We start from the raw sequence: 13,394 nt of genomic DNA, 5'->3' as shown, positions 1-13,394 counted from the left end.
AGTAGGGTTAAATATTAGAAGAATAACAAGTGGTGTCTAGTGGTGATGGAGAAACAGCTTAGCTTGTGTCATTGCCTAGCTGTTATCTTCGGTCTTCCCTCTCACCTACTGTTTTCATCCATTGCTTTCGGCTCTTCTTGCTGTAAAAGCCAAAGCTGGATAATAGATTAAGTTTAGAGGGATTGCAGGTCATCATGATGTTGGCATTAGCTGCCATCTTCCCTCCTCTCTTCTTCTTGTTTCTTCTTCCATATATGCTGCATCTTGTAACAGTTTTATTTATGAAATATACATCAAAACGTCAACAAATTCCAAATCAATTTCTTCAATCATAACGTTTAATCTTTTGACAGCAACACATTTCCCCTCATCATACCCCAATACTCCTTTGAAGAGGGTTGCAAAAGCACCACGGCCTAGTTCTTCTTTGAATCCATTCGTAGCCTCCTCTAGCTCTTTGTGAGTAAAATTTTTCAGATTCGTGATTCGATGAGTCTGACTCACCTTTGCTTTTCCGTAGTAGAAGCGAGAAACAAGAAAATAGGTTGTTAGCAATGACAAGAGGTTTAGAAACCCTGAGCTACTCAGCAGCACAGTTCCAACCATGATCAGAGTTGAATTATCTTTCTTTTTCGTGTATCTGTCACCTGACCTCAAGGTTGAATTGTCTTTCCTTAAATAGAGCCAGACATGTTGTAGATTACCTGAAAATCGCCATCCTTAGTGTCAGTTGACCAATAGATAGTATTAGCCGAATCGAATGGGAAATGTGTTGTGTAAAGCAAGAGTTGTCCATTGGATTGTAGCGCATAGCGGAATCTTCCTTTCGAGTAATTTGTTGGCGTGTAGTGCGCGAAGAGTATGCTCTTTTGATTTAGAATCTGCAAAGGTAGGATTGTATCGGTTGGCTGATCAAAAAAATGGTTGAATTTCGGTTAGCCAAAATGAAATTTCCAGTGTCAAGCATGGCTGCGTAGGAAACTCCGGTACCAACAAAATCAGCAACCGAAATTTGTTTGTCTGTTGCAACGTCATTGAGCATAAACCGGCCATCTGCAGTGAGTTCAACTGCGGATCCTTTTGAGACTAGATTATCACCGTTGTGGCTGACCAGACAATAGTTCTTTCGGGTATTTTGTTAAACCATATGGCCGGTAAGAAGCCATGTTTACCAATTTCTTGGAAACCGAAAGATGGTGAGGCCCAGAAAGACCTATGTGCAGTACGTTGAGGGTTGATCCCATTGAGATATTTTTGGATTGATCAGTTTGAGCTGTGGTGAAAAATGGCAGCAGTAGAAGGAGATGCTAGTTCAAAAGCCATGATTGGAAGAATGATATCCTCTAGGGACGGAGGAGTTGATGGTGTATTGACAATTTATTTGAAGTTTAATTGAGACTTGTTCTATGCACAACAGCAGCTTCTTTTTTCTACTATTATTCAATTTTCCACGGAAATTGACCAAGAATTTTCTATATTATTTTAATTACAAAGTCCAAAAGCAATAATTTTGGATAGGCCTATTAATATATAAAAGGAACTTTAATGAAAAGTTTATGGTATTGTTTATTTTAATGAAAAACCACATTTTTACACTAAAAAGTCAACCTTAGTACTGTTCACTTTACCCTTTATTTGGTCCTTATTGTTAAAACTCAAAGTTTTTAAGCCATTTTCATTAGTTTTCCTTCTATAAAATTGTTCTCGACTTATGGAGAATGTGTTAAGAGTATATGGAATCAAGGAGGCGAATTTCACAGGGCCTTTTTCCTTCTGCACACTCCAATGTACCATTCTTCGGATTGAAGAAATCAAAAGAGGTGAAGAAAAATAAATAACCACGAGTGTCCGGAAATCATTTCTCAATAGTCACCCAAAACCTTCAGATATTTCTGTTGTGTTCAAATCAATTTTCTCTCTCAACTTTCCCAAGAAACAAACACAATAGAAACCCTACAAACCTCCAAAACATATTGTATTTCTCAGAGACAAGAGCCCTCTTTGCTAATCCTAAGGCAATCGCCGTTGACCTTGCTTATACCAAATACTAGCAAATTCGAATAATCTACTAAGACTAGTATGTATTTCTGTATTTATAGTTTTATAGGCATACTTTATCATACACGTATACCTGTTTGAATGTATCTAGACACTGACAACTACGTTTTATCCAACACATTGACAATCTCGTTTATTAAATAAGCAGTCAGTTTAATCATGGAGGATTGGCATTTTGGTATCATTTTGTACAGTGTTTTAAAAATGCGTTAACCTGTAACTTGCCCGATTAGAATCGACATATAAACAATGAACTTTGCCAGTATTTTATTGTCTGCAGTCTGTTAAAATAAGCCTGGTCCAATCAAGTTGCATTTCATAATACTAGTATTAGGTAGCCTAATGAAAAACCAAGACATAATGTCTTAGGGTTTACGGTGAAAAATCAAGACATTGTTGGATTCAGTCTTTAAATTGTAGTATTTCTAACTTGGATTGTTTTATGCAAAATTTGAAGTAGCATTTTTTCTCTGTGGTACATATATATGTGTGTGTGTGTGTGTGTGTCTATATATATATATATATATACATATATATATATATATATATATATATATTGCTGCAATTGCAAATGCTAGAAAATGTGGTGTTATAGCGGATCAAAATTTTACAATTGAATGCAGAAATCAGACAATCAATTACATAGCAAGAAATCATTCTTCCTTTTTCATTCGGATGTTTTAGAGCTTTTGGTGGATATGGATTGCGAAGGATGCGAATAGAGGGCAAGATCTCTTTTCTAATTCATCATTTTTGTCTCACCAATCTCGTTAATTTGACGTGCAGGTTGTACTGCATTGTCGCTAAATTAATTACAATATTGGATTATGCATTTGAGAATATGCATGCAGGTGTGGATAACTTGGAAACGGACATGGATAAACGAAAGGCGACGGTGACGGGGTATGTAGATCAAAGGAAGGTGTTACAGGTTGTGGGAGAAGAACAGGGAGGAGGGCCGGATTTTGGCCGTTCCCATACGACGGCGAATACTATCCGTATGCATTTCAATATTTAGACGAGTCTACGTATTCGTCTTCCTACAACTACTACATGCATGGCTAGAACGAAAGAGTGCACGGATGCTTCCCTGACCCGGCTGATAATACCGTACATCTCCTTAATTAGTGATGACAACAAGCCTACTGCACCCTATGTGATCAAACAATAATAGTTCTTTCTGGTATTTTTGTAAACCAGATGGCTAGAAGTCGTATTTTGAAAATCTATACATTTACAATCTGTGTAGAATTAATCAATAGGGGTGTTGGAGGCATCTGAAAAATGTAAAATATGTAAAGCAAAGCATTATTAATGAATTTGTTTATGTGAATCTTAGTCACTGAGTTTTCTTCAAGTAGACAAAATTATGTCAAATTTTATGTGAGAAAAATGATTTTATAGGGCTAAAGTTTAACAAAAGACACAAATAGTTTATACGAAGCTGTCTCAAACGAGATCAAATCTTTTGCACCCAAAATAGGTGTGACCTCTTTGTGGTCCCAATTATTGTTTGACACATATTACATCTACAACAACAAAGTTAAAGAAAAATTAAGTTTATAAACACGTGTTAGTCAATGATTAAGGTTACAGAGAGGCCACACCTATTTTTGATACAGAAGATTTGACAGACCAGAATATAAATGAAGGAATAAGCCGTTGGTACAAATTCAAAAGATTATCCACCCGATTAAATAGGCGGGTATGAATGTGGATGATCCGACTGAACCCAAGCCAACCAGAAAGCGCGCGTATATAGCACCAAAACAACATAACATGGCGGGAAAATTAACCCTAAAGAAAACCCCAAATTCAAACCTCTCAATTCGCACACTGACACTTTCATGGAAAAATACTTGGTCAGTCTCAAGCCCTCGTCTCAAAATCCCAGCAAACCTATCTCACGGTAATCACGAATTGACAACCTTTTTCAATTTCCCTGCTTTAATTCTGTATTCATTTTCAATTGAGGGTTTTCGTTTGTTTAGGTGCAGATGGAGTCGGAGCATGATCGAACTGAACGGAAGATTCGAGCCCAATTATCGCCATTCTGTCTCCGGTTTACTCATGGAATCATATTCGGAGGTGCCCAGTTAGTTAATTTTGATATTCCTGAGTTTATCAGTTAGATTAGTTAGCTGCATTCTGCAAGTACATTGATTTGTTTACTTTGATGTTTGATGTAGCTTAAGAAATTTCCGCATTTGTACCACGTCAATGGCGGACCGTGTCAAACCCATGTATGTAATGTTACAAACCCGGAAAGCAGAAACCCAATTTGTTATGATTATTAAGATTTAAATTTTTATTATGTTTGTGATGTTTTCAATTTTGTAGTTGAATTGGATCGACAATGGAGCGTTTCTTTATCACCAAGCACCAATCACAAAGTCAGTAATGTCTATTTGCTTATGTAATTCATCTGTTGTGAAAAAAGATTACTCATTTTGACATCTTTTCAGGCAAGGAATCTCTGCACTGGATTTTGACCAAAAGGTAAATACATTTTGAGTTGGTTTTCGATTTATTTCATTTTTTGTTTCTGTGTTCGTGTGTGTGCGCGCATGTTGGTTCTACTTTTCATGTCATTTCTTGTATTTACATTTCGTTTTTTTCTCCTTGATAACTTTATATTTAGGGAATATACCTGGCATCTGTGACAAAATCAGGGTGCTTAACAGTGCATGATTTCGAAACTCTTTATTGCCAGAGTAATGATCCTTTGCACCGTAAGTTCTTTCACTACAAATTTTCTCTTATTTTGGCATATATTTGTTTTGGCAGAGTCAAACCTATCCTTATCTAGGCGCTGCACATAATTTCTGAGCATATTACATTGGTGATGCAATTATATAGTCTGCTGAGCTTGTACAATATTGCACAAAACTAATGGATACGGTTTAAATGTACAAACCTTTGTATACATGCATTTTTTAGGTTTAACAAATCTCATAGCTTTGTCCTTTTTCCCTTGAGCTTATAGTTGATGTTCAATGAAGGATGGAAAATAGTGCTTAATTTGAAAAGTTGTAGCGCTTATTATGATTTATTAAGTGTGCTTTGAAATTACTGGTTGACACTTTTGCTTTAGAAACCCTCTTTTAATTAGCTCTTTTCTTCCTCCTTTCCTGCTAGGCTTGAAGGAAGATGAATCAAAACATGTGGTGCACCTTTCTTTCGATCAACAACTAGACTTTGTTCGGTGGAATCTTGCTAATCAAGATGAGGTTTGAGTTCAATACAAGTTTTACGATAGATACTGTTAATGTAATAAGGCTTCTTCATTGTGCTTTATAATTTGCATTCGTGACTCCACAGAACTATATACATAATGGCTATTCTTTTTCCAACTGACAATTTCTCATGCTTATCTTATGTATGCATAATTTTCAGCCTATTACTTTTATTTTACACTAATGATCCATGGGCGTATGCTTATATTCTTCTTAATTGAAAACAAATGGATTTGTAGTATATTGTACTGTTAGTTTAGAAGCCTTTGTTAAGTCGTTGAGTACAGCACATTTAAGGTTGATTTGTTTTAATTGGTTTATCTCTCGTCGGTTTCTAACATCAAGATTTTCGTACTTTGTTTATGTTAGGTTGTTTGCACATCTACAAAAAGGAATGAAGTACTTATATTTGATATTAGTTATATCTCATCTAAACCATCCCAGGTAAGTTTCTCTCCCTCTCTTTTCTTGGTTAAGAGAAAGGTTAGAGGAATAAAAGCGCTCAATTGTACTCACAGACATAGTCACAGGCACACAGATACATACGTACGACATGCATGATTTAAATGAGGATGATGTGAATTTTTAGATTTGCAGTTCCGGTCAGGCTTTATAAACTTTGATATCTGATAAGCTTCTCTATACGATACGTTTGTGGACATCTATGCGATAAATACTTATATTTGATATTTATCCTTACTTTTTGATCCAGGTGTTAAGGACAAGACATAGTGTTTCCGTCTTTGGGTCTAATATTCATAAAGGCCTTACTGATATTGCTTCTACTTCACTTGACGATTCCAGGTTGGTGAAATAAAGAGACAACGTTTTTCATTTTCTGACTTTTGTACTTATTTTTTTACTTCTATCAGTTATATTGTCTTTCTAAGACGGCGTTCCTTTTTTGGTGATTTTAGAATACTGGCTTCTGATACACATGGTGCAATCAACGTATGGGACAGAAGAAAGAGCACATTTCCATGTCTTGAACTCACTACAGATTCCCGTGGAACCCTTAATAGTATCCAATTGAATGTGGAAAATCAGGTCTGTAACAATTCACAACTTTTTCTTCAATCTTTTGCTTTTACATATATATGGGAACTTGAGATAGGCACATCTTTTAGGAAAGCATGGAACCATGCTTTTGTTTCTTTGTGTTATAAACCTAGTACATAATAAAAAATTATGTTTAATAAGTAGAAATCATCGTGATTATGATTCATGAATGAGGATTACTTGTTCAAACTTATATATGTATATACTCTAGATTTCTAGTTATGTCAATTATCTTAAGGTGAAAGATCATTTAGGAAGAAATATGTCAGGCAAGGCATTTTCTTAAAACCAGGAACTCAGTTATCATAGTCAGAGCGTATGGGAATTCCTTTCCAAGTTAATTGTGATGACCCAAAATTGATTTTAATTATTTTTTGCAGTTGCATGAAAAAGAAAACTGGAAGGGTCTAAATGATTAGACGTAGTGTGGTGCACTCTTTAGTCCTATATGAGTGAATTTCCTCATAGTTTTCGTGTGAATGTAACATGAAAGAGATTCATAGAAAGACCCAAACTAACTAGTATTACAATAAGAGAATAATGCTTGGAAGTCTCAATTAAAGATCTTGAATTTGGAAGCATGTTCTCAGTCGATATCCTACGATTTCTCCTTTCCATGAGTAAATTTTTCCTCTAAACAATTTTACACTTTTTTTTTTTCAGATCGTTTTTGGAGCTGGAAAGAATGGATTTATTTATATATGGGATCTTCGTGGTGGAAGAACATCTTCTACTCTTCAGAGTAATAAAGAAGTAAAACAACAAGAACTGAAAATCAGCACCCTGACACAATCCTAGCAGTTCTGCAAAATGATAGTACTAATTTTCTGTTTCATTTTTTTGGTTTCTATAGATACGTCATCCACCTCTAACATCATTGAAGTTATCATCAATGTTAGAGAAAATTGGGCCTCTGAAGGTATCAAATATGTTTCTTATTTACAAATACTGTTTTAGGAAAAAGAATTAGTATTGTTCATCCAAATTTTTTATGCATGTTACCTTTTAAGTTTTGAGTATTATATATTGCTTCATTGAAGCCAAAAACTATTTGACACATTAATATCAGGAATGTGAACTGTAAGGTCAATCATAGATTCATAGCAGACCTAAGTTATGTAAATGTCATGTTTTGCGTATTTTAATTTAGACAACTAAATGTTCTCATTATTTTTCAGGCACAATCAGACATTGTTTCTAAGGAGATACAATCCATAAATCTCGATCCATCTTGCCCGCATCAGTTGGCATTCCACCTTGATGATGGTTGGTAGGTCTGGGGAGGAGTTTTCTTTCCTGTTATTATTGGTGTTGATAAATTTTGTATGCTAATTTTTGAATTAAAAACTTGCCTCTGGCTGCAAGTACCTAACAATATGAACCTAGCTGGAATACTGTTCTGAACACGTCGGACGCATGATAATTTCTCTTTCAAAAAAATATTATTTACAAGAGATTTGGTTTACAGTAAAAGGGAAATGTACCTTAGAAAACAATAGGAATGCGTGCTTGACATGTGACAATTCTTTTGGGTGTAAAGCAACTTTCAACATATTCAGGACTTGCAGGGCTTGCTGGACTTTCTGTACTTGACAATAGAGCCTTTAATAAATTCCCGTTTAGAATATGATATAATTTTTTTTTTTTACCAAAAGCATCATTCTAACGCACTCTCCATTGCTTCTTGCTCGTGCCTCGTTTAATGCAGGTCAGGTGTTTTGGATGTTTATAATTTTCAAGTTACACATATTCATTGTCCTCCGCCTGCTTGGTTGTAAGTGTTACTCATTTAATATCATGTGTTAACTTTAAAAACACTATAAATTTGTTTTTAAGAGCTCTATTTGTTTAATGTTTCCTTTCATTCTGATGGCGTAGAAATGATTCTGGTGTATCAGCTGATCTGTTATATTTGAGAAAACCTTCATGGCTGCCAATAAATTCGGTAAGGACTTACCGCTACTTGCATACTCCAAGTCATTTCTAAAGTGGTTGATTACAATCAGTGGTAGGCTGTAGCAATCCTACAAGATTTTCATTTTCTTGGCCTTAAAATTTAATTTTGTTGTGTCGACCACTTGTATTGTACAGTAAAGTCTTAAATCTGTCACTTTTATAATGCAGATCTATGTGGTTGGATCATCAACTGACAGTGGGATTAATATTTTGGATTTCTATCCCGATTCAAGCTCTCCTAGCCATGTGGACTACATGTAAGAAACTCTACAACTTACCAGTATGTCTATTAGCCATCAGGTCTACCTAGGCGTAAGACCTAAATTATAAGGTTGGTTAGATAAGAACAGTAATGTGACCATCAGTCTCTGCGGCTGAGGGTTTCTTATCGAATACATAATCTGAAATGATATGAACATTCAGTAGAACTAATAGCACTTTTTACTTTAGAAGGACGGTTAGATAAGAGTAGAAATGTGACATTTACTTCACTTGCCTTTTCCCCTTCTCCTATAATTATCTCATTTTCGGTTTGGCCCTTGTGGGAACGTTGTTTATTTTGCATTTTGGTTAACCATACGTTTCTTTATCTTGTAGAGACGATGCACAAAATCTTTCTAGGGTAAAGAATCAAGAGAAGAAAAACAGGTTTCTTCCATTGTCAGAAAGGGTTACAGCATGTGCAGTTCATCCTCTCAACAGTACCATCATCGCTGGAACAAGGGTATGTATTCTCGAAAGCCTACTTTGTGATTCAGTTTTTCAAATCCTATAGATTCTTTAAAATCCTATGACATGGTTACTACTTTCTACTCCAATTATACACACGTACGTGAAGGAAAATGGTTTGCAATATTGAAACGTGTCTAAACATTTGACCAAACCTGTGCTTGCAATCTATTACTTTGCAGTGTTTCCCTTATGAATTAATTTTACCATGAATCTCATATTCGTACACCTTTATACAGTATCACTGATGAGTTTTCGTTGTTAATACATGAGGCCTGATACTTTATGGATGATTGGTTTCAGAATTCATCTTTGCTCGTGATTTCGCAAAGTCACAAGTCATGTTAAAGTGACCAACTGATGCTATGGCGACTTGCATATCTCTACCAGTGTAAGCACAAATGTCCAGTGGTCAAGAAACAACTGCAAAACGCTTAACCCCAAGGCTCTTATGATTTGTGCAGCTCATAATTTGTCAGCTCATCTGCTCATGTGTTATACATAGCCGGGGGACCAGAGGAAGAGTAGAAGTACTTTCTTTTGTAGATTTTATAGATTGGAGGATTGTTGTAGATCGTAGTGAATAGTTTGTTTTGAGAAGATTTCAGAGATAGTGAAATTGTATGTTACGACCCAAAATAAGATATACATTATTATGGATGAATATTTTTGTCTATGGAGATCACAGTTGGTACTCGAATCAATACGACAATTCTCATTAATAATGCAATTTTGCACTGCAAGATCAAAACTGAAATTGCAGCTTGAATTGCAAGAAAAGATTGCACCAAATCTGGTGTTTACAGACTAAATTTCAACAGACATGAAAATGGCTATATTGTTGTAGCAACAACAACGACAAATCGGAAAACTGATGATATACAGGACTAAAGATAAATGCCGAAAGACACTTGGTATTGTAGAACAATACACGGTTTTGAAAATCTTCGTCTACAAAAAGTAAACAGACTCAGAAGCAACACTTCATGAAGATGGCTGAAAACTTTTGGCTGGAACGGAAAGAGCAACAGCACCATAATCCGCCCTTGAGAATTTCCTGTAAACTGCTTGAAGTTTACTTTCCGCTGCATTCAAGTGAAGGCCGACCAAGAGCTTGGCACAGTCCCTGTTGCATTACAAAGACCACACCCAAATTAGTAAATATACACAACTGTTTCACAAATCACAGCTACACCACACAGATTCCAAATGAAGTTTACCTCAACTGGTCTTCAGAATAGCCAGTGTGGTGCTTCAAAGTTTCAGTCCAGAAAGGATTCTTATTGAGAGTATAACGCGCAGCATAGACGGCGGCAGCAGATATCATAGATGGGGAGTACAGAATGATAGTCGGATAATGTAGGATTCCGAGCTCAGCTAGAAAGAAAACCATGTTCTTCGTCTGCATTAGATCAGTAAGTAAATTAGTATTTGTCGGTTCAACAAACAGAGTTTTAATGTTTCTGTTTTACTTAAAACGACAGAAAATTAACTACCTCCTCATCAGGCGAAACAGAAGCTTTGATGTATCGAGACAGGAAGACATAAGGGGTGGGAACTGTCAAATACCACTCCAGCTTCCCCAGGATTGCTTTCTCCATGCGTAGTATCTGATCGCTGGTGTATGCGTAGTCTGATAAGCAAACAAAGTCATTGACCTGCATATCGAAAACCCCATTTCAGATCAAATTACAACTCTCAAAATATGATGTCACTAAAACAACTCAATGAACACTACCTGTGGAGCCCATATTTCCTCATATTTGGATGCTATAACCATAGAACTAATACCAATTAGCTGAAGTTCCCTCCTAGAAATAATCTTCTTCGAAAGGTAGCGATCAATTATGTTCACAGTCAGGTAGAAGGTTTCAGGCATCAGTTCAAATTTCCTGTGAACATCTATCAACCAGTCTATGAGGATTGATCTCATCTTTGTATTTATGTCTGGTTGAGAATCCATGTAGTCATGAACACGGCTATCATCCTGCATTCCAAAATTTCATTTGGTAAGATACGAGATAAGGAGAAGGGGAAATTGAAGACTAGATGAACAGAATACAACATACTTCAGTGAGCTTGTAGAACTTGTATAAATCATCAATGTATTCCACCACTGCTAATTCATCATTGACATCAGCTGAATCGATTTCAACAATCTTTGCCTTTGGCTTGATGTTCACTCCAAGAGCCATAGCCTGCAGCAAACAAAAATTTCAAATACTCCAACAAAGAATAGTTAAAAACACAACACCTGTTATGCCAAAAGAAAACCAAAACTCACCTTGCTTCGAGCTGTGAGGATCGAAGTCAGTGTCTTGACTTCCTTCCGCCCTTCTTCTGGCTTGCATTGATTCACAGGCTTCTTCTTTTCTTCTCCTTCATCAGAACTAATAACAACCACAGCATCAGATTTTGGCTTGTCAATTTCCTTCCTGGGAACTACCTTCTTGGCAGGAACACGCTTTCGATTGAGAGCTAGCTTATCATCAAATACTGGCAGGACCACAGGGTTCTATAATTTAAAGAATCCAGTTCCATGAGCACAATTAACTCCAAGTTTCAAAAACCAAAATCCATAAGAACAAAAATAATGAGGTAAAAAGCTGTGGTGAATTATTATTACCACATCGTTAACTCCTTTTTCTTGTCCCTTTGCTATCAGTTGTGCATGAAAACTCCTGCAAGTCAAGAATTTGTTAGTTAATTGCTTGTGTGTTTGCGGGGGAGAGAGAGAGAGGAGAAAGAGAGTAGAGACCTAGTAATGGGGCGATTGCCAATGTCCTGAAGAACTCGCCTGTCCCTTCTGAGTGCATCACCACCTTCAGGAAAAACAAACGTGAAATACATCAATATCGAAGAAACCAGCCATTAAAATATGAAGATTTCCCAGAAAAAAAAAATCTGAATCGCTACAATACAACAACAAGAAAGAACACGAAATACTTCCAGAATGAAAAGCCCCAATTAATTAAGCAACAATAAACCAAATACCCAGAAGGAACCCATCAAATCCACCACTCCGAATTAAAAAATATGAACAAGAAAAGAAACGGGCAGATCAAAATAAACAAGAAAATTGATAAACCCAGATAAAATCGCCTCAACAAAACCCAGAAATTTAAACGGAGAATTTTACAAAACCCAGATAGAATCACATCAAAAGAACCCAGATTTTTAAATTTAAATTCAAGTTTTCAATTCAGAAATCAGAAATGGGATCCGCGAATACCTTTGGGTTGCTGTGGAACGACCACTGGTTTGGCTTCCTCCATTGATGGCTGAGATCTCCTTATCGCCCTCTAGAGTTTCCGGATTCAGTGAATTTTCAAAGGAAAATCGCCTTCTTTCTCTCTCTTTCTTTGTTTCGCTCTGCGCTTTGCGTTTCTTGTCTCAGGAGCCTAAAAGCAAAGCAAACGGTACTATTTGAAGCTTGCGAACCGACATTAGGTCACAACGGTCAAATTTTTTTATTTGAATCTCAATCGTTGGATTTTGGTGCACGGCTGCGATTCATTTTTAATATTGGTTTAAAATCGTGGCTTAATTGGTAATTCAGTATTGGCATTTGTCAATGCACACATACGAACCTTGCTGTTTTTACCATATAAGTTAAAAATATGGAATTTTTAATTTTTAATTTATTGGTTTTTAATGAATTAATTGAATTTTATCTTTACCTACTTAAATCATATTCTGTGACCACAGGATGTGGAGGTTGAGGGCGAGCCTTAGCGCAATGAAAATGTTGCTTCTCTGTCAACGAGTTTGAGTCATGAGAATAGCCTATTTGTAAAATAATGGTAAGGTTGTGTATGATAAACATTCTCTCGACTATCGCAAAACTGAGTCTTATTGACATGAAATCGTCCTTTTAAAATGTGGAGGTTGATTGTTAAATTTATCTTAAATAATTTAAAAATAAAATCCAAAAATCAATCGTCTCATTGTATAGCCTAAAAAAATATGGTCTAAAAAATTTCTCGAGCATACAATCATAAGGGAAAACCATCTAATTGTTTAGGTAGTGACATCGAATATCGAAAGTGCCAATTTTGGGCAAACCTACCTCCCCATAGTGGTAAAGATATTGGCCTTGAGTTTCGTTGTTTTGGACCTCTCCCCAATGCACCTCTTAAGACCAACTCCAACCTGGCTAAAGCCCAATAATTTTGGGCCTTTACATTTTGACCTTGGGCTTCCAATGGTGACAGAAAGATTGGCCCAGCAAAAGAAAAAAAAAATTGAAAAAGATTTAGGCCCGGCCAAAATGTGGAGGTCATGTATGCAAATAGGATAACCATATTTTTGTTCATTACCATCAAATAATAATAATGCTCGTCATTATATTTATTA

General features: G+C 36.0%; 2 protein-coding genes across 3 annotated transcripts; one reads left to right on the top strand and one right to left on the bottom strand.

The window, feature by feature from the left end:
- The first annotated feature begins 3,776 nt into the window (after positions 1-3,776).
- On the top strand, positions 3,777-9,712 carry LOC103967833. 2 transcript variants are annotated; one of them, XM_048570075.1, is made up of 18 exons: positions 3,777-3,967; positions 4,056-4,146; positions 4,248-4,301; positions 4,399-4,451; positions 4,524-4,557; positions 4,700-4,790; positions 5,197-5,288; positions 5,664-5,738; positions 6,007-6,098; positions 6,212-6,341; positions 7,017-7,106; positions 7,207-7,272; positions 7,532-7,623; positions 8,062-8,127; positions 8,232-8,298; positions 8,478-8,566; positions 8,907-9,033; positions 9,342-9,712. In XM_048570075.1, the coding sequence occupies exons 1-18, from the start codon at positions 3,906-3,908 to the stop codon at positions 9,384-9,386; spliced, it is 1,416 nt and encodes a 471-aa protein (XP_048426032.1). In that variant the 5' UTR covers positions 3,777-3,905; the 3' UTR covers positions 9,387-9,712. The 2 variants fall into 2 exon arrangements, with proteins under 2 accessions (XP_048426032.1, XP_009379416.2); XM_009381141.2 differs by having other exon boundaries at positions 3,780-3,967; positions 4,050-4,146.
- Positions 9,713-9,726: 14 nt separating this feature from the next.
- LOC103967832 (G2/mitotic-specific cyclin S13-7) lies at positions 9,727-12,444 on the bottom strand. The gene is made up of 9 exons (XM_009381140.2): positions 12,271-12,444; positions 11,797-11,860; positions 11,665-11,719; positions 11,323-11,553; positions 11,108-11,236; positions 10,777-11,025; positions 10,535-10,696; positions 10,259-10,440; positions 9,727-10,164 (listed from the first exon to the last, which is right to left on the bottom strand). Exons 1-9 carry the CDS (start codon positions 12,311-12,313, stop codon positions 10,023-10,025), a joined length of 1,257 nt encoding a protein of 418 aa, XP_009379415.2. The 5' UTR covers positions 12,314-12,444; the 3' UTR covers positions 9,727-10,022.
- Between the last annotated feature and the right edge of the window lie 950 nt (positions 12,445-13,394).

Source organism: the organism of the source record quoted next, unplaced genomic scaffold (genome assembly GCF_019419815.1).
Source record: "Pyrus x bretschneideri cultivar Hongxiangsu unplaced genomic scaffold, Pyrus_bretschneideri_v1 Contig51, whole genome shotgun sequence".
In the NCBI taxonomy this organism is placed as follows: Eukaryota; Viridiplantae; Streptophyta; class Magnoliopsida; order Rosales; family Rosaceae; genus Pyrus; species Pyrus x bretschneideri.
This window is presented reverse-complemented; position numbering and strand designations above follow the sequence as displayed.